This window comes from Gobio gobio (genome assembly GCF_949357685.1).
Source record: "Gobio gobio genome assembly, chromosome: 1".
Classification (NCBI taxonomy): Eukaryota; Metazoa; Chordata; class Actinopteri; order Cypriniformes; family Gobionidae; genus Gobio; species Gobio gobio.
In genome coordinates this window covers 44,284,166-44,305,876 of record NC_137097.1, presented here as the reverse complement: position 1 = coordinate 44,305,876, position 21,711 = coordinate 44,284,166, and the positions used below count along the sequence as shown (strand labels likewise).

At 40.8% G+C, this 21,711-nt stretch overlaps 1 protein-coding gene across 3 annotated transcripts in view; it reads left to right on the top strand.

The window, feature by feature from the left end:
* Positions 1–21,711, top strand: part of crhr1 (corticotropin releasing hormone receptor 1) — a 234,492-nt gene that overhangs the window by 146,744 nt on the left and 66,037 nt on the right. For 2 of the 3 annotated variants that reach the window (XM_079827237.1, XM_079827238.1), the window contains one exon: positions 14,097–14,203. In XM_079827237.1, the coding sequence (XP_079683363.1) occupies positions 14,097–14,203 (107 nt within the window). Of the gene's footprint in view, positions 1–14,096; positions 14,204–21,249; positions 21,329–21,711 lie in introns of those variants that run through there. The other variant, XM_079827239.1, reaches the window with a different exon arrangement.

The window sequence follows — 21,711 nt, the reverse complement described above, 5'->3', positions numbered from 1 at the left end:
CTTTCACAATAAATGTATTTAAGCAGTTTACGCACTGCGTTAAGAATACTGCCTTACAACCCCAGTGAGCAAGATAAAGGGTACTATAGTGAGAAAAACTAGAAAGATACAAAGCAAACATACAAAATTCTGGAAAGTATACAGCAAGAAAGGAGAGAAACATTTAGAAATTAAACAGCTAGAATGTCCGTTACTTTAACAATTTTTGCTTTGACCCCTTAGAACCTTCTGAAGGACCCCTGCTTTTACAAACATATAGACTATGATTAACAGCCTCGGATAGTTACGGGTCTTCTTACATTAGATCTGTCTTTAATAGTTAACAGTTTTCGTTAAAAAATCCATTTCCCTATGGAGAAAATAAAATACTATATAATATCTACTAATACTAAATCGTTTCAGTTATTACTTTTTTCTCTTGATTCAGTCTATTTAGTTTTGTATCAAACACAATGTGATTTTCGTTGATCGAGATCTGGCAGTAACAGCACATTTTTCCTCTTGGGCGAGCGATCCCCTCACAGCTTACCCTGCGCATTAAATCCCTCATATGCCAGCAAACCAATGAGAACGCGGGACAGTGATGATGATACATAACAACAGCGCATAGGTGCCAAAGCTGCTCTGGATCCGCATTCGTCGACTGGTGCTCTTCTCGCCGAGAAGACCCCCGAAGATGTTCGGTCGCATCTGTGCTTACCTTTCTACAGGATGGTTTGGAGCGAAGGCTGTCGGCCTCCACCCTCAAAGTCTATGTCGCCGCTATCGCCGCTAATCATGAGCTCGTAGATGCAAAATCTCTAGGTAAGCACGATCTGATCGTCAGATTCCTTAGGGGAGCAAGGAGATTAAATCCGCCTCGTCCTCCCTCCATACCCTCTTGGGACTTAACTCTGGTGCTAACTGCACTACAGAGAGAACCTTTTGAGCCTCTGCAGTCAGCTGAGTTGAAAGTTCTGTCGTTAAAGACAATACTCCTGACTGCGTTGGCCTCCATCAAGAGGGTAGGGGACCTGCAGGCATTTTCGGTCGACGAATCGTGCCTGGAATTCGGGCCCGGTAACTCTCATGTGATCATGAGACCCCGGCCTGGATATGTGCCCAAGGTTCCCACTACTCCCTTCCGGGATCAAGTGGTGAGCCTGCAAGCGCTGCCTTCGGAGGAGGCAGACCCAGCCCTAGATTTTCTCTGTCCCGTCTGTGCTCTCCGGACTTACGTGGACAGAACGCAAAGCTTCAGGACTTCAGAGCAGCTCTTCGTCTGTTACGGAGGACAGCAGAAGGGAAAGGCTGTCTCCAAGCAGAGGATGGCCCACTGGATAGTGGCTGACATCGTCTTGGCTTATCAGTCCCAAGACGTGCCCTGCCCGCTCGGGTTAAGAGCCCACTCCACTAGGGGTGTTGCCTCTTCCTGGGCGCTGGCTCGTGGCGCCTCGCTGACAGATATTTGTAGAGCTGCGGGCTGGGCGACACCTAACACGTTCACTAGATTCTATAGCCTCCGTGTAGAGCCGGTCTCTTCCTGTGTGCTCACTTCCCATAGTCAGTAACACCTAAGTGCCCGTTCTAGTGTCGGCTTGCTGTGCCATTCCCTCCCCTATGGTAGACGGATGCGTGCGCTTATTTTGCTCCAGTCGAGTTCCCCAGAACGGCGAACCCTGTTGATTCCTCCGCAACCCGCGGCAGTCGGACGTGGCGGAGCGTTCGACGCCAGGCCTAACACTCGTATGCAACTTGTGTTGGGCTGGGTTCCATATGTAGTGACCCCCACGGCGGTCCCATATGTGTATTCTTCCACGGTACGGCTCCCTACGGCGAGCCTGTGTCTTTCCCGTGTTAAAGTATGTTTTAAGCAATGCCATTCATTATAGTTTTGTGTTGATCCGTGAGCTGTGTGCTGCAGAAGCAAATCACATTCATTAATGTCTCTTGATGCAAATTGAGAGAACATTAAAATAAACACGGTAGTATTTAGTGATAACAAATGTTAGTTAAACCTGAGGTGATGATGGCTTTTTAGCACTTCAGCTTTTGAGAGAAACAAAAAAGAGGCAATTTTGTTTGGATGTGAAAACAATTAAAACAAATAAAAAGAAATATCCTCTATAGTGGAATATCCTCAAATATCCTCTATAGTGATATTTATGTGATACACACAATTCTGTATGCAGGCCAACTGGCACAAGGTGCCGCTGGGACATGTGACAGATCCTAGGTAGTCTAAAACCACCCACTTACCTACTGTATCACACACACACACACACACAAAATGCCAAGCAGACGTGCATTAGATGCCTGCTATCTGTGCCATCTGTTTCCTGCGGGATTGTTGATTTAATAATTAATAAGTTCGCTCGCATAGGAGAACATGTGGTGACTCTGTGGTGCTCACAGCTTAGGCAAATGTGGATATGGAGCCAGCAGGGGAGGTTGCACTTGCGTGGGTTTTGTCCTGGGGGATGTACACGGCCAGGCAGGTTGAATAAATCTACAATCGCTTCACTCAGGGTTGAAAAGATAAGACTGAGAGACGCTGCAGTTTGGCAGCTGTCATGGAATTCAAGCAGAATTGGCTTTCATAAACCTTTTTATAATGATGTCAATAATGTTTACTTTTGACAGTAGATTGATGTTTCTGTGGCTACAGGCACTTTTGTGTACAAGGGGGTATTTTTTTAAATTAAAACTAACAGATTTTAACTTTTTTTTTTTTTATAGGCACTGTCATCATTTATTTTCTCTTTTCATATGCCCTGTACCATATAAATACATAAATATAAATAAATATAAATATATATATAACAGGCTAGGTATAAAGTTATACTTTGTAAAACAAATTGAGCTGGCCATTTTATTCAAAATTAATATATATATATATGCCATTTCTACCATTCATATTGTGGTGGAAATTATATTATATATATATATATATATATATATATATATATATATATATATATATATATATATATATATATATATATAATTTCCACCACAATATGAATGGTAGAAATGGCATTTGTTCATGATTGTTCAGGTGGGGAAAACATGACAGAATATGTAAGCTAATGGGCACTGTTAGTAGACAAATTATATAAATGTGTAGGTTTGAAATGTTAATGGCATTTATTTTTATCCACTGGACTAAAGTGCCCATAGTTGAAGCAATATCCAGTAACTTTCAGTCTGTTATGATACGGTACGTTTTGATTTTAATATTCTGGGAACCACTCCTTCTGCCACTTTTGACCATCACCAGACCTTTATTTCAAATTTTAAGGTATTTATTACTAGAATTGTTTATTGTTCATCTGTTTTTCAAGTATAAAAAAAATTGAAGATAGCCAAGATATTTTCTCTCTCTCTCTCTCTTTCTCTCTCTCTCTTGGGAAATACATAACTTTGAACTTTCCTGTGTAACCTTTCTCTGACTCTCTGAAATGCAAATGCATGTGTCTTCCCCTCTAAAAGATTCAAAACATATTAAGTTTGGAAGAGCCAGAGGTAGTCTGGGGATTGATTTAAGCAGTAAAAAGTAATTTACGTATGAGCCAAAAATATACAAACTGAATCACAGAAGCAGCACACAGCAATCCAATGTCTCAGAAATAATATGATTTCATTTTGAAACACTAAAGGAATCACCACAGGCAGAGTGCAACAAGTTAATGAAGGCCAGTGACCGGTTCAGGCCCTCGTGTCTAAAGACGGCCTTAATCCAATTGCACAATTTAATCATTACCTTCATATGTTCAATGAGCCACAAAATGTTGAGGTCTTTCATCTCACTAACTTTTTTTTTATTTGTTAAAGTTTAGCATTTGTTAAAAAAAAGTCACAGATTGCCTTTATTACTGAAAAAAAAATCATATTTTCCATATTAAAATAAAAGTTCCATTCCTCCACCTCTCCCACTCCCTTTATTGATAAAAACAGAACAAATACTGTGTGTTTTGAATTAAATGTTCCTTGTAGCAAGAAAAGGAGATCATAGGGGACGACATTCGATTTGATGGTGCTTAACCTCAATAAGAAATTGCCCTCAAACCACCTGGTTATGTGACAGAAACATGCAAAAGATCAGTGAAGTGGAGCATTAGCCAATTTGTTTCCTGTGACTCTGAAATTTATACCTGCTGGTTTGAGAAGATACACTCTTAAAAATAAAGGTTCCAAAATGTCTGTTTTCGCAGACATTGGCATAGAAGAATAATTTTGCATTCCCCAAAAAGTGTACAGTTTCAGTGTTAAAAGAAAAAAAAAATTGTCTTAGTGTGAAATACATTTTAATAATTTTAAAGTGGCCCTGCTGTGTTTTTTAGAGACTACCTTCCATGTAGTGTGTTTTTAGCTGTTTGTGGATGTAAAAGACATGCAAAGTTTCAAAGATCAACGTGCATGATAAACGGAGATATGGTCTCACAAAAGAAAGAACAGATTCTGAACTGCCTGAAATGAGTCACGTCTTATTCCTGCACAAACCTATTTAGGTTTGTATCAAATATGCATTATGCCAACCTATGGTCTTCATTGGATGCCCTAAAAACAATGTAGCTGGGGTTAGGCCAGAAACAGTTTGGTTCGACCTGTTGAGAAGACGCTGTTTTCTGTGCTGCGAAAGCAAATCCACTTTGCATGCACTTCCAAAGAATGAGGACTTGGGCTCTAATTGATACGGTAAAACCGACGTCATCATTAATTTTCATGTCAATGTGTACAAGTGCTGAGGAAGCCTCTGGAACTGAAATTCAGATATGTAACGTTGTTTTGTTTCCACCACGTGCTAAGTTGTACACCAATCACAAAAGACTGTGCCATCTGATCAATCAGAGTGGAGGGGTTTTCCACTATAAAGAACCTTTTGTGCAATTGAAAGGTTGCATGGATGTTAAAGTTTTTTTTCATGGAACCATACAACTGTAGTAAAACGTTGTTTGTACGGGAAGAAGGAGGCGTGAACCGGCGAACAATCAAAGTATTTAATAAAACATAAACACAAAATAAAATGGCGGCGACAGCCCCTCACGGTCGACTGCCGCCTACACACACACAAACACAAAATGAAAACAAAAAGGCTGCAGCCCCTCGCGGACGACTGCAGCGTGCACATAACAAAAACGTCCAGGCCTGGTCCTCTCTCGTCCCTCACTGTCGTCGCTCCTCCTTTATACTCCCTCACTCCTCCGCAAGGGCCGAGATCGCTGCGGCTCGCAGCTGGCGCTCATCCTCTCTGATGAGCGCCGCCTCGTCCCGCCCTCACGGTCCCTCGGCCTTGCTGCTCGCCACATACCCCCAACGCCCTTCGCAGGCCGGGGGGCACTCCCGAGTCTGCGCTCTACTCCCCCCCCCCCCCCTCCCCGGGGGGGGGCGATCACGGCGGCCGCGGGACCTGGGGGTAAGAACAGCGAGGTTAGAGAACGGAGCGGGGAGCATGAGGAGCGACAGAGACGAGAGAGTGGAGAGAGGAGAAAAAAAAAAAAAAAAAAAAATTCTGGTCCGGTTCCCAGACACACTGCCGCTCGGTCCTCAGCCAGCCGAGAGGCTCTTCCTCGCGGTGCCATGCGGTGGCACTGGACGGCCGGTGGACGGCTCGACACTCCTCCGCCCCCTGGCGGCCGGCGGTGGCTCCTCCTTCTGAGGGCGGCCGGAAGCGAGTCCCCGTCCCGCGCTCCCTGCTCCTCCCCAACCTGGCGGACGGCAGCGCTCCGGCTCCTCCCCAATATGGCGGACGGCAGCAGGCTTCGGCTCCGGGCAAGCGCTGGGGACTCCTTCGCCCCCTCGCGGACGGCAGCCACCCCACCTCGACCCAGGGGCACGGCAGCGAGCTCTCCGTCCCACCGACCTTCATCCGCTCCAGCACCACCGCTTCAGGCAGCCGCTCGCGGACTTCTCTCCTCCGTGCTGCCCGAACTCCGAGGCACCGCGATCCCCCTCAGCTGCGAGGGCTCTTCGACAGCGTGTCCCTCCTTCCTCCCGGGCTTCGGCACCACTGTAGTAAAACGTTGTTTGTACGGGAAGAAGGAGGCGGGAACCGGCGAACAATCAAAGTATTTAATAAAACATAAACACAAAATAAAATGGCGGCGACAGCCCCTCACGGTCGACTGCCGCCTACACACACACAAACACAAAATGAAAACAAAAAGGCTGCAGCCCCTCGCGGACGACTGCAGCGTGCACATAACAAAAACGTCCAGGCCTGGTCCTCTCTCGTCCCTCACTGTCGTCGCTCCTCCTTTATACTCTCTCACTCCTCCGCAAGGGCCGAGATCGCTGCGGCTCGCAGCTGCCGCTCATCCTCTCTGATGAGCGCCGCCTCGTCCCGCCCTCACGGTCCCTCGGCCTCGCTGCTCGCCACAACAACCTAACAAAGAAGCTTTATTTTTAAGAGTGAACAATCTTTTGCTTTTATTTTGTATTTAATGGAATGGAATTCGGGCATGTTTAAGTTAAGTGTGCTAAAATAATTTTTAGTCTCACTGTATGTGCTTTTTTTCCCAAGAGGAAATGTTTACATATACAGCTAATAGTAGAATTTCCTGTGGATTTTGTACTGGAAATGTTTTCAAAAGCAACATTACCTCATGAAATTTTACTTTGTTGTAAAATATTACTGATGAATTTTCCGTCTGCTTTGTAGTCATTTATAGACAGAAGTTCAACAGCCAAGACATCTCCTCTTTTCAACTGCCTAAAGTATTTTACAGGTTACATTGGCGCTAAGATTGCTAAAGCCCCATGTTCTCTCAACACAAGAAAGCACTCTGCAGAGAAAAGTGCAGCAAGAGGGCATTGACAATGTGTCTTCCATTGCCTACGAGCTCCCTGCGGGGTCTGTAAGAGATAGGGTGCTAATGCAAGAATGTAGTCAGCCCCTTCCCTGCTAGTATCCACAGAGATTGGCCCACTTTTAAGGTAGCATTTCATGTATTTAGTGAAGTAGAAATCTCCAAAAGCCTACAAGAGACATTTCATTGTAAAAACACAAAATGACAGTAAAATTCAGAATGCGAATACAAGCGTTCCCACAGGCTCATCGGCTGCAAATCCATCTGGCTATAGACGACTCATAGTCTAGCCAGGAGACAGCAGCATCCCGAGGGGGAACAGTTTGCTCTGTATTGGTGAGCATGCCACGGATGTGTTGGTGCGCCGTGCCTCCTCTTAAAATAGGGCAAGCATGATACAATGCAGGGATCAGGAGAGGCTGCTTTGAAGAGCCCTTCTCTCAGGATTTAGTTAAAAGAAGTGGCATCAGAGAGGGAGAGTGTGAACCCCTACTAATGCCCAAATCATTGTTAACGTGGAGGGTTCTTAAAGTCCTTTAGTCTAGCAGTTGAAAGGGAAAGTTTAGTGTGTAATTTCAGAACAGTACTGAACAGAATTGTAATGGTTTCGTTTGAACAGCCCCATTGGGCCATTGGCCCAACCAATGCAGGGTCCTGGACCTGTTTCCTGGACTTTTGACATCTTTGATATGTTATTTTCATTTGGATTTTATTTATGTATTTATTTATTTTGCTAGTAGACATATTTGTGACATTTGAAATTTAGAATGTACACTAATGTTCAGTTTGGGATCATTCTGAATATTTTTTGGGGAAATACAAAATAATTTTATTCAGCATGGATGCTTAAAATTGTTGAAAATATAGCAGAAATATTTAACAAAAAAAAAAAATTGTACCAACCCCAAACTTTTGAATGGTATTGGTAGAAATGTGAATCTGTTCTTTTTAAATGGTTAGTCTGCCCCAAAAAGAAATTGTTGTCATCATTTACTCAACCTTATGACATTCCAAACCTGTCTTCTTTTTTTGAAAAGAAAAGAATACAATTTCATTGATATTTATTTATTTATTAATACTAGAGATGCACCGATCTATCGGCCGCCGATATTTATCGGCCAATTTTTGATCAATTTACAACCATCGGCATCAGCATGAAAAAGGCGTAAATAACAAACCAATGGTTTATTAATTAACTGCGTGAAGGCACTGAGCTGTATAATGTCTGTTGTATAATTCAAGATTATAGTGTAATATTCCTGCTGCGCTGCTGTCTTTGTTTTAATGTTAATCAAACAACAAAAGATCAAAAAATCACTCACTACTCTTGACAAAATAACTTTCTTTCGGATTCATTTACGCTATGCGCAAAACGCAGACAGAATCCAGTCATAAATACGGAATTTACTGCATAACGCGGAATGTCACGGAATTTGTCAAAGTTTTGATGAACAAATAAAACGTAGGTCAGTACACTTAAATCAAATCACAATATATACTAGTGTCTGTGAATATTAAGCCACAAAAAAAATATGAATCCTGCCTGTTTCTGTGTGTCTCTGTGTGAATAAATGACACAGACGTATGGTTTCATTTACCTCACACACACTGAAACTTGCAGTGTTTTTCAGCCTCTGCCGCCTCAATATATGTGAACATGAATGCATGAACCTCACATCCAGTCACTTCATGAGCGTTTTACCAGTTCATTCAACAATAATTTTATTTTAATTATTTTAATGACAGCATTTCAAATAAGAGGGCAAGTGACAAATTATTGGTATCGGCCCAAAAAAAAACATATCGGTGCATCCCTAATTAATACCTTTGTTTGTGTTGGTGTTGGAATATGAGGATAAGTAAATTGAGAATGAGAATGAATTTAATTTTTTGTGCAAACTATCCCTTTAAGTTGTTATCAGATGTTTTTTTACACACACAAGCCATTTAAAATTGATCATAGCACTTCTCAGATGATGCACGCTTTGGCGGACATCTTGGGTATGTATTTATGCATGAAAAGCAGAGATCGTTTTTTAAAAGTCAGCCTCTTTTTATAATAACTCTATGGGGGACTGTTATGTTATGTCAGGGGTGCCGCTAGCAATTTTGGGCCCTATGAAAGAATATGATGTTGGGCCCCCTACTGCACCAACCTAGCTATCCAAAATCTTTGTCTGGAATTTAATAATACTGACCAATTAAGCTCTGCTCACTCAACCCGGAATGCCCCAATTGGCTAATGAAACATTGATTCAAATTAAGATACAATTTATACAAAACGAAATTTACTTTAAAGAAAGGCTTTCTACAAAACAAAACTTAATGAAGTGTTCACAATCATGTCTGAACCACTTCATGTCTCCTGGCATTGCGCATCTTATGATGTGTCCTTTCTCACTCATGCTGTTCACTTTTCATAATCAACATAGATTGACTAGATTGACAACATAGACATAAAACAATAACATTATAATATTTAAACATGAATATAAAACTAAATACTTTTTCTTAATGGCTACAACAAGTATAGTAACCTACAATACAGAGAGATTTCATGTCGGAGTGGGATTTGAGCAAATGCTGTTTTACCCGTGAGCGTGAGTTGTTCGCGAGTGGAGTGTTTTGCTGTATTTTGCCGGAAATGCAGAAATAAGCCATAATTTTGTTATAGTTGTAATTCTTTGGTAGATTATACATTTATAAGTTCTATTACATTACTACTAGTACTGTTACTACTAATAAAACCAATCTCTGGGGGCCCCAAAAGTGCGTGGGCCCTTAGAATCGTCCTAACTTTCCCCCCTTTAGCGGCGCCCCTGTGTTATGTTGAGCAAAAAATGTACTCATTGTTCTCCAAATTCTCTCCTAAAGGATTGCCTCATCCCCAAAGCAATAAGCACATCCGGCCTTTCTGTTTCTGATTGATTTGCCATCTGAGCAATTTCTTCTGGGTTAAACTATGCTAGCTGGCTAGCCTTATAGATTTCATATGCACTGAATTCCTGAATTGCCTTTCCTCCCCCTGCTTGGACAGTCTGGTCCTCTGGTCTCAGTGGTCCGTCTGGTTTGCAGTGACCAGTGGGGGTTTGCATCACAGGCCTGTCCTGTGACGACCACAGGAATTTAGCAACAGATTTTTGCACCAGGAGGACGCAGTCAGGGGCAAGAGAAAGGAAAGGTGCTGGGTCCATGATGGAAAAGCGCATGATGTCTATATGCTCACAGACACTAATACATGGTCAACATATGCTTCCTGGAATCATTTGGCCAGGCTATTAATATCAATTTTTTCCAAAAAACATGTTAGGTGAAACATAGGCCTATGCGTAGACATAAACTTCAGTTTCATGTGAGTTGTTGTGCTATAAGCAAGCAATCCATTTGACTGAGCCAAAGCTAATCGCTTAATTAAAGGAATTATGTCAGGTTGGCAATCATCATGATAGTGGAAACCACTATCTGCCTCACTCATCACTGAGCAAAATATTCAGAAGAGCTGGAAACAGTTGCTGGCTGGATGCTGTTAGCATTAGTGTTAGGCAATGCAGTGTAATGTGATCCCCATGTGCAAGGCTAATTATTACTGATGATAATTTTTGTTTTTAGTATGTTATTAGGTTAAGGGCCAGTCTGTGTGATGTTAAGTTATTTTAATGTATATTTGATCACTAACGCCACTGAGGGACACAAATCTTATGTGGCAGCACCAGATAGGCATAATAATCCAGAGAATTGAAAGATTAGACACAGTGCAACACTTCTGAGTTCTACGTCAGAACGGCATTTCACCATTGGCTAGCTCCTGCATCAGCATCACACACATACAGTGAGGAAAATAAGTATTTGAACACCCTGCTATTTTGCAAGTTCTCCCACTTAGAAATCATGGAGGGGTCTGAAATTGTCATCGTAGGTGCATGTCCACTATGTGAGACATAATCTAAAAAAAAAAAAAATCCAGAAATCACAATGTATGATTTTTTAAACTATTTATTTGTATGATACAGCTGCAAATAAGTATTTGAACACCTGAGAAAATCAAGGTTAATATTTGGTACAGTAGCCTTTGTTTGCAATTACAGAGGTCAAACGTTTCCTGTAGTTTTTCACCAGGTTTGCACACACTGCAGGAGGGATTTTGGCCCACTCCTCCACACAGATCTTCTCTAGATCAGTCAGGTTTCTGGCCTGTCGCTGAGAAACACGAAGTTTGAGCTCCCTCCAAAGATTCTCTATTGGGTTTAGGTCTGGAGACTGGCTAGGCCACGCCAGAACCTTGAGATGCTTCTTACAGAGCCACTCCATGGTTACCCTGGCTGTGTGCTTCGGGTCATTGTCATGTTGGAAGACCCAGCCTTGACCCATTTTCAATGCTCTAACTGAGGGAAGGAGGTTTGTTCCCCAAAATCTCGCAATACATGGCCCTCCTTAATACGGTGCAGTCGACCTGTCCCATGTGCAGAAAAACACCCCCAAAGCATGATGCTACCACCCTCATGCTTCACAGTAGGGATGGTGTTCTTGGGATGGGACTCATCATTCTTCTTCCTCCAAACACGTTTAGTGGAATTATGACCAAAAAGTTATATTTTGGTCTCATCTGACCACATGACTTTCTTCCATGACTCCTCTGGATCATCCAAATGGTCATTGGCAAACTTAAGACGGGCCTGGACAAGTGCTGGTTTAAGCAGGGGAACCTTTAGTGCCATGCATGATTTCAAACCATGACGTCTTAGTGTATTACCAACAGTAACCTTGGAAAAGGTGGTCCCAGCTCTTTTCAGGTCATTGACCAGCTCCTCCCGTGTAGTTCTGGGCAGATTTATCACCTTTCTTAGGATCATTGAGACCCCACGAGGTGAGATCTTGCATGGAGCCCCAGTCCGAGGGAGATTGACAGTCATGTTTAGCTTCTTCCATTTTCTAATGATTGCTCCAACAGTGGACCTTTTTTCACCAAACTGCTTGGCAATTTCCCCGTAGCCCTTTCCAGCCTTGTGGAGGTGTACAATTTTGTCTCTAGTGTCTTTGGACAGCTCTTTGGTCTTGGCCATGTTAGTAGTTGGATTATTACTGATTGTATGGGGTGGACAGTTGTCTTTATGCAGCTAACAACCTCAAGCAGGTGCATCTAATTTAGGATAATAAATGGAGAGGAGGTGGACATTTTAAAGGCAGACTAACTGGTCTTTGAGGGCCAGAATTCTAGCTGATAGACAGGTGTTCAAATACTTATTTGCAGCTGTATCATACAAATAAATAGTTAAAAAATCATACATTGTGATTTCTGGATTTTTTTTTTTGATTATGTCTCTCACAGTGGACCAGCACCTACGATGACAATTTCAGACCCCTCCATGATTTCTAAGTGTGAGAACTTGCAATATAGCAGGGTGTTCAAAGACTTATTTTCCTCACTGTATGTCATTATGCTCACGTGAACAAGGTCAGCCAATGGTAAGCCGGCGTTCTAACATAAAACTCAGAAGCATTGCACTGTTTACACTACGCCAACAGTAGGTGCGTTTACATGGAGCACTGTAATCGGTTTAAAACTCCAATCCGAAAGAAAATGATCCATATAAAAACCTCAATCGGAATAAAAATGGCCAAACCGAATGAAATTGTAATCGGTTTGAGAGGGGTGGGATAAACCTTTTCATGAACCGATCAAACGAAAAATTCCACCATGTAAACGATCTGATCTGATTACTTTGAGTGCACGTCTTTCTGTGACGTGATATATAGCGCTCGCGCCTCCACAACTGAAGAGCGCGCGTCGCGCTCACACCAGGCTAATGTTGACAAGAGAGGAAAGTAAATTTTTCTGAGGTATTAAACTTTTTATTTCGTAACATGTTATGAACATGATGTTGGAATAATGATACAGACATAGCCTAGCTACACGATCTCATCTTGACAGCGTTTGTCCTAGGCTTCGACAGCTGCGCCTGACAGAAGAATTAATTTTTCTGAGGTGATTCTTACACTTTACAACAGATAATGAATAGCTTTTACAAAACTGTATAAGTCCTGGTGGCCGTTGAGAGTTGCCATTGCAACGGGGAACATTCAAGCTGCAGGAGAGGACGTGTCGACATTTTGTTTCTCCTTAAGTTATATATAAAAAAAAAAGTTAAACAACTGCTTCAAATGGGTTAAGTAACATTACACACAGTATACTTTAATTAAGTTTTGTTAATATTTATACCTTTGTGATTATGGTATCTTTCCTTAATCATCTGAAACATCTATGCGTTTAGTAATATGCGGAGCACGTCTTGAATGCTTTCATTCTTGTTTCACCCTACATACTGTGTTTTTATTAATAATTTGGGTGCATTTTATAGTTAATTTTGTGTTTTTCAAATAAATGAATTGAATTCGTTTTGATTCCGCATTCATCATTCACAGCTGTTGAAATAGCCATTGTATAGGACATAATTAGTTTAAACTACTGCATGTCCGCCCACAGAAAAATAAATAAATATAAAAATTACCAACACAGAACTATTGATCCACGATACTAACGTTACGAATCTGATGCGGCAGACAAACTGTGTGTGCATGTCACAAAATGATTCCGACTGAAAGTCAGCACTTGTAAACATCCGATCGGTTTAGATAACCTCTCATTTAAACAGTCCACTGAATCTTTCAATCGGAATGATTTTAATCGGAATGACAAAAAAGTGTGCATGTAAACGTGGCTAATCTGGAGACTGACACAGACGAGAAGAGATTGTTGAATAAAGTAGTTATTTTTGTTTGTATTGTGCACTCAAAAATTATTCTCATCACTTCATAAAATCAAGGGTGAGCCGCTGTAGTCACATGGACTATTTGAACAATGTCTTTACAACCTTTTTGGGCCTTAAAACTGTTGTCTATGAAGGGGTCAGAGAACTCTACGATTTCATCAAAAATATCTTGATTTGTGTTCCAAAGAATTGGAACGACATGAGGGAGAGGAATTAATGACAGAATTTTCCTTTTTGGGTGAACTAACCCTTTAAGGCTGTTTTATGTGAATAGTTTAAATAAGATAATTGATGCTGCTTTTATTATTGATTAAGGATCTTTTTTTAATAACGTCCAATTGAATTATAAAATATTATTTTTCAGTGGTCTTGACATTGTCATAGTTCCTAAGAGTCCTCATGTGTGTGTTTTTTTTTTTTTTTGTAATGCCCCAAAAAGCTTTTAGGAGTTATTCCATGTTGGGATTTAGATGTCAGATATCTGCAGGACATCAGTCTCTCATCTTCTTAATGTGTTTCTGTGTGTTTCTGTCCCTTTCAGAAGAAGAGCAAGCTGCATTACCACATTGCAGTCATCATAAACTACCTAGGACACTGTATCTCTCTGGGAGCCCTGCTGGTCGCCTTCATCCTCTTTATGAGACTCAGGTGGGTGAGTGCCTCTTCTGTGAGGGGTTTTCAAAAGCCGAGTGAGTGGAAATTAACTTCTGCATTACAGAGAATCATGTATGAGCTGCTGCTGCTGTTGTAAGTGAGTGGACAAAGGAATCTCAGGACAGTAAAGGATTTAGTTTCTTACCTCAGGGGGGAATTTTGTTGCACAGAGGTGGATTCTTCATTACTCAGGACTCTTAATGGAGTCCTTGGTTATGTCTTATTTAAAGGCGAACTGTGTCATTTCTGTGCCACTAACTAATGAAATTGAAGAAATAATGACTGTTTCAAATAGGCTTCCCCATTGGTGCTATTGGTTTGATAATCATATATAAATCACAGCGTTCTCCTACAATGCCAGCTTCAAATTTAAATCTTAGATTCTGAAGATCGCTTTTGCCTGTGCAAAAAAAAATCCCAAATGTACCAATATCCCCATGAATGATCCCTTTTCTGGACAGCTCTACTAACGTGTCCAGTGTCCTTTGCTTGGATCAACTTTAAATCAGTTTAACTGAGAGGGACATGGCCCCAGCCCCAGACACAAATATGGGCTGTCTTCTTGTCACATCTCATCAGTGCATCAATTGATTTTCCAGCTGCTGACAGAAACTATACATCAGGTGGCCAACTGAATGGCAGGGAACAGAGAATTAAATATGCTTGGTGAGATCAGGCGACAAGCCCTTCTTGGGCTCAGGTTTCTGAGGTCCAAGGACAACCTGTATAGGTTATCTCTCACTTGTCAAGGCACCTGTGAAATCAATATGCCATGGGTCAGTGAAGTGCTCCCTGGCAATGAGATTTTAGACTGATGGTGTCGAAATGAAGACACCATACTGGCACATCAAGGGCACGTACACTCCTCTTCATCTTTGGTTATTCCAACCTGGAAGTATCATGGTTTAGGGACGATAACTGAAGGTCTTCATTGAGCTGACTCTCATTATATTATGCTCAATCAAATTGAGAGACTTGTTTTCTTTGGGATCATATCCAAGGCTTAATTAGCCTGGATCGATGTGGCAAACTGGATGTGAGGAGTAAGGTTGTCACATATTTTAGCATTCCCACACACTCTTTGGTGCTAATGCCATAGATTGGGTCGAGTGGGCAGATTAAATATCCGCGCTGTTTAGGATTATTTAGACTAGATTATCTCAGACTTAATCTGCCTTGATTAATTCAGGGAAGATATTATGGCATCTTTCCCTGGATTTCTAATCAAAATCACACTAGAAGTCAGCTTACGTCGTTTTACTGGATGCTGCTTTTCACAATAATGTGCCCTACTGATGACCCTCTGTCTGTCTTGCTAATGTTCCAAAGTCAGTGTGTCATGGAGGATTGAGGCTGTGTGTGAGTATACAGAGGTTGTGAAGTTGCAGTTAGGCTGAATTGGGTCCTCTAGCAGGGGAAACTGTGTAATGAAATACACGGTGAACAGATGTTCAGGGTAAACACCAAGTGTTCTTGTGCTCAGACCCTCCAGCCATTTTGTTTCTGCCCACAAGGACAGAAGGACGGGAGTATTAAATTGGTTTATAATGTTTTAGCTGACAGCATTTGCACAGTAAGGGTTTCATGATTTGGAAGTGTTTCTAAGACACCCTCTATGAAAAATAAATATTATTACATTTTTTATTTAATAAAATTTATTTTTATAAAATTAATTATACATGCATATACACAGATCTTGCGCAGTTTATGTAAACTGCTTTGGAAAAAGTCACTATTGCATGTGTGCAAGTTTGTCATTCACTTGTGCGGTTTTGCCATTCTAAGGACACACCGCAGCGCAGTGCACAGACTGTATGGCATCTGCTTATCAACTAAATGATTTTTTCATACTTTGTAAATTCTGTAAATAGTTGGTTTAGTTTTTCAGTAACTGTATATTTATTATAATGAACAGTTTATTGCACATTTGTTTGAATTAAAAACTACTCTTACAATTGCAAATGTTCTAAAATAAATGGCCTTTTTGAAAGGACGCCTATACTTTTCTTGACATAGAAGCAGAAGCTACATTTTTCAGAGTACCATCCTCAAATTTGAATCAAAACATGGTCAGACATTCAGTTTTATCTTTATGATATAACATTAAAGTCGCATCCATTTTTCGCTAAGTGAAGTTCAATAAAAAATCAGCCGTATCAGCCATTACATTATGACCTAATATTGTATTGGTCCCCCTTTTGCTGCCAAAACAGCCCTGATCCGTCAAGGCATGGACTCCACTAGACCCCTGAAGATGTGCTGTGGTATCTGGCAACAAGATGTTAGCAGCAGATCCTTTAAGTCCTGTAAGTTTTGAGGTGGGGCCTCTATGGATCGGGCTTGTTTGTTCAGCACATCCCACAGATGCTCGATTGGATTGAGATCTGGGAAATTTTGAGGCCAAGTCAACACCTCAAACTCATTGTTGTGCTCCTCAAACCATTCCTAAACCATTTTTGCTTTATGGCAGGGCACATTTTCCTGTTGAAAGAGGCCACAGCCACCAGGGAATACCGTTTTCATGAAAGGGTGCATGGTCTGCAACAAAGCTTAGGTAGGTGGTACGTGTCAAAGTAACATCCAGATGGATGGAAGAACCCAAGGTTTCACAGCAGAACATTGCCCAAAGCATCACACTGCCTCCGCTGGCTTGCCTTCTTCCCATAGTGCATCCTGGTGCCATTTGTTCCCCAGGTATGCGATGCACATGCACCCAGCCATCCATGTGATGCAAAAGAAAACGTGATTCATCAGACCAGGCCACCTTCTTTCATTGCTCCCTGGTCTAGTTCTGATGCTCACATGCCCACTGTTGGTGCTTTCTGCGATGGACAGGGGTCAGCATGGGCAACCTGAATGATCTGCGGCTATGCAGCCCTATATGCACCAAACTGCGATGCACTGTATTCTGACACTTTCAGTCAGAATCAGCATTAACTTATTCAGCAATTTGAGCTACATAGCTTTTCTGTTTGATCGTACCACACTGGCCAGCCTTTGCTACCCACGTGCATCAATGAGCCTTGGCCGCCCATGACCCTGTCGCCGGTTCACCACTGTTCCTTCCTTGGACCACTTTTGATAGATACTGACCACTGCAGACCGGGAACACCCACAAGAGCTGCAATTTTGGAGATGCTCTGACCCAGTCGTCTATCCATCACAATTTGGCCCTTGTCAAACTCACACAAATCCTTATGCTTGCTTTGAGGACAAAATGTTCACTTGCTGCCTAATATATCTATATATATATCAGGGGCGTGTGGTCCATATAAGCTGCGAATGCTCTACATACCCAAGCTATTCAGGGACTCTGTGATTAGTATTAACACTATAAATTACAACAAATTCCCTTGTTTGAGGTGTACTATAAAGCTTACATGATAACATTTTGGTAAATACATATGTAACTGTCATTTATTTATTGATTATGTTGATTATTTGACAAATATTCCAATCACAATACAATATAGTAAAGTACATTTAATATATCATATTGCTGCTAACCCAGATCTCTTTTCATTGACATTGTACCTGTACTTCAAATTGGTTGAATTAAACTGAAATTATAACTCTTTTGTAAACGAATATTATTTCACTTTTCAAGTTCAAGTTTAATGGCAAGAACACACACACACACACACACACGTTGGTTTTTCATGTTTTATGGGGACTTTCCATAGGCGCAATGGTTTTTATACTGTATATTCTATCCCCCTACACTGCCCCTGTCCCTAAACCTACCCATCACATGAGACATTCTGCATTTTTACATTTTCAAAAAACATCAATTAGTCTGATTTATAAGATGTTTTCACACACACACACACACACACACACACACACACACACACACACACACACACACACACACACACACACAAACAATATATTAAGGACGTATTACAATTGTAATGTTTGAGAAGGGAGTAGACTACACTGTCAAGTAACGGTCAATGTAATATCAGGAATGGCCTGTGTATTCCACACCAGTGCTCACTTGACAGTGGGGTTTAACCCAGCTCCTCCATCATTCACAGAATGAGTGGTGCTAGGTAAAAAACAGGGGGCATCAATGTATGAAAGGAGAGCAAAGCTTCTGTGGCACAGTGACAAGCTGCTGTTGGCAGCTAGCTGTTTTCATCCTGTTTCTTGACAAAAGGCTAGACTGGGAGTACCTTCCTGTCCTGTGTGACTCAAAAACCTTCTTACATGTGCCCTGAGGGCAGATACAGGAGGGAATTCAGAGAAGCAGTTTGACAGTAAACACACCATAGCATTTCTCTGCATATAATGCCTCAAAATAAACCAAGTAGAAAATCAAGGTTGCTCTCATAATCTTTACCCCACAGGGAAAGTGTTTAAATATAAAAAGTACTTTTCTTGGGAAAGTAGTGCATTTTTGTATTCTTCTATGAAAGCTCCATAGTGGCTTTGATTATGTGTGTCTAACTATATTTAATAGTGCTTCATTATTTCAAACAATCAAAGCTTTCATTTAAAACAAAAACAAAACAAATCCATGAAAAGAGTCATTGTGATTTTTGCATGACTCTAACTATAATAGCATGTGTCCTGTTAAAATCTGATAAAGGACTGTCCTTTAGATGTCCTCTGGCAAAAAAAAATGTATTAATAAAAATGACAACAAAGTACTTTGTTAAAACTGCCCCATTAGTGGTTGTTGCGGCAAACCGCCCGTCACCCCTCCTTCCCTCATTAGTACCAGGTAAAACTAATCCGCAATCTGTTGTGCGTGCCTGGGCCGGATAAGGCAATGCACTTTGCTATTGTTGGTGTGCACCGGGAGCTGATGCTACGGCAGACAGCAGCAATGGCTCAAAGAAATATTATGAGTATTAGAGCTTGATGTCTGTTTCAAACACTATGCGGGAGCAGGTACTCACTCTGAAGTAACAGCTGGTAAGCTCTGAAGCTCTGCTGGTTAAGAAATGCTGCACTTCATCATGCTTGCTACAGTAGTTACTGCTATCAGAGTGAATGAATGTAGCATTCAATGACGCTCTGTAAATCGTGCCATTGGTGTGAGTAGCGGATCTTCAATTCACCAGGTTTTTATTTGTGTAGTGTGTTAAAATGTCTATTTGTATATGTTTATACTTTGTTTAATGATTAGGGTTTGTTCATATTTACTTGAATTTGATTTACTTAAGGTTGCCTAATTTGCCTGGTTTAATTTGGTAATTCATGATTTGGATAGTTGTTTAAATACTTTAAATACTAAAATATTGCTTAAAATCCATTTGATATAAATATAAATAATAACTTAAGTGATTTGACTATAAAATTAAATGTAGATTGATTAATTTAAAATAGCAATTCATTGATAACTATGGTTAAAATGGTCTGTATATTTATTTATTTAAATGTTTTTCACCTACATAGCTTAATGCTATAACAAAAAAAATGGGTGGAAATAATTTACAAGGCCTAATCATTGAGTGGAATCCAGTTCAAATCTTCAAATAGTGAGACCTATCTTCTTCAAGTGTGGGAAAGCGCACAGTTAGAAAAAACACTTGTGGTATAAGCATTTTAACAGTTTTCCGGTGTACATGTTCATGTAGATGAAGCCTATTTGGACAGGTCTAGTTTTCCCTAAGGAGGTCATGTAAATTTGTGTTTCATAGAGGCATTTTGTGTTTTAATCCTGTCATTATCAAACGTGATTGTGTTTTCCGTCAAACATCCTTGGCTAAAATCATGGAATAATTATGGTCTTTTGAGAACTGTAATCAAGTCTGAATGTCTGTGAATGTGGTATATTATTCTTTCACAAAGCATTTCCTCATTTGTTTTGACCTTTGTCAAATACTGTGAGCTAAATTTGTTGTTTTACTGCCTGATGGTCTTTAAATACGGACCTTTTTGCCAAATTTATTGGATAAATAATAGTTGGTAGTACTGTTGGCTACCCATCTGAACTTTACATACATGTACATACACACACACATATGTCTGTAAGCAAGGATGATGCATTAAATTGATCAAAAGTGACATAAAGACATTTTGAAAGTTACAAAAGATTTTTATTTCAAATAAATGCTGTTCTTTTAAACTTTCTGTTCATTAAAGAATCCTGAAAAAAACATCACAGTTTCAACATTTATAATAATAATAAGAAATGTTTCTTAAACATCAAAATTATTTCTGAAGGATCATGTGACACTGAAGACTGGAGTAATGATGTTGAAAATTCAACTTTGACATCACAGGAATAAATTACATTTTATAATATATTAAAATTGAAAACAGTTATTTTAAGTTGTAATAATATTTCACTGTATTTTTACAGTTTACGACCGCAAACTTTTGAACAGTATTCTACTCCCATCTGAATAGTGCTTTAGCGCTGTGATAACCTCCCATTAACCTCTTAAATTTTTCTGTACTTAGTCAGTCCTGAAACATTCAGAAGAAAACGTATTCTTACTTTAAGCAGCACTGATGAGGAGGACCTCTGCTCTTCTATTTCTGTACATGCTTACGCAATGAGGGTCAGCAGGGTGATGGAGTCAGCAGACCTCTGAGCACATGGCCGCTGTATGAGGCGATGGCACTTTGACAGTACCCCCACTATACTGTGCGAGTGGACAGACAGGTCGCTCTTACTGGGCCCCAGCACGGGATGTTACAAGTACATCTGCACACCATTTGGGCTCCAGGATGGCTCGTTCCTCTAGTGCCGCAGGCCCTGCGCAAAGCAGCCATGGCTTGTTAATGCAGATCCCCTGCAGAGAGAGGCCTGAAACACTCTAGCTCCCTGAAGTTTATGATTTTTGTTTATGGCTTAAAATTGCATCACTCTGTGCTTTTGCCTGTGACCCCCCTCAATCTTAGCCGCAGAGGATCTGATTGTGGAGCCAGACTCATAGCAAACGCTCTGAGTGGGCGATTATTCTTGAAAGGACACATCTCAACCGGAAAAGGCCTTATGCAGTGGATCAATGGGAAGCGAGTGATGAGGGGGAGGACTTGAATAGACAGCTGTGATAATGCGCTCCTATTAGCGCAGGCAGTGGGAATGCTAATAACCAAAACACATGCAGCCGTGAGCAGGCGCCCGGAAGATTGCAAGACCCATGCAGAGACTCAGAAGTAAGAGGCATGAATAAACACTGAACTTCAGCTGAATAATGATACTATTGTCTTTGAAGAACTGCTTTGAATATTGTATGAAGTGGCAGTGCTATATAAATAACGGAGTGTCTATTTACACCAGCAATTTGAAAAATGCCTGGTTGGGTCAAACAAGAAAAAAAAACAAAAAACGCATGTATTTCCCCCTCGACCCGGGTTCGAATCCGCCTTTTGCTGATCTCTCTCTTCTCCCTTTTCCCATCACATAACCTCGGGTCGTTAGTGACCCTATACAATATTTATATGAATGGAAAATCAGGCATTATTTTATAATTGTAAAGTTTTTTTTTTCTTGTTATATTGTTTATAATGAATTTATTGAGGAATACTAAGAATATTGA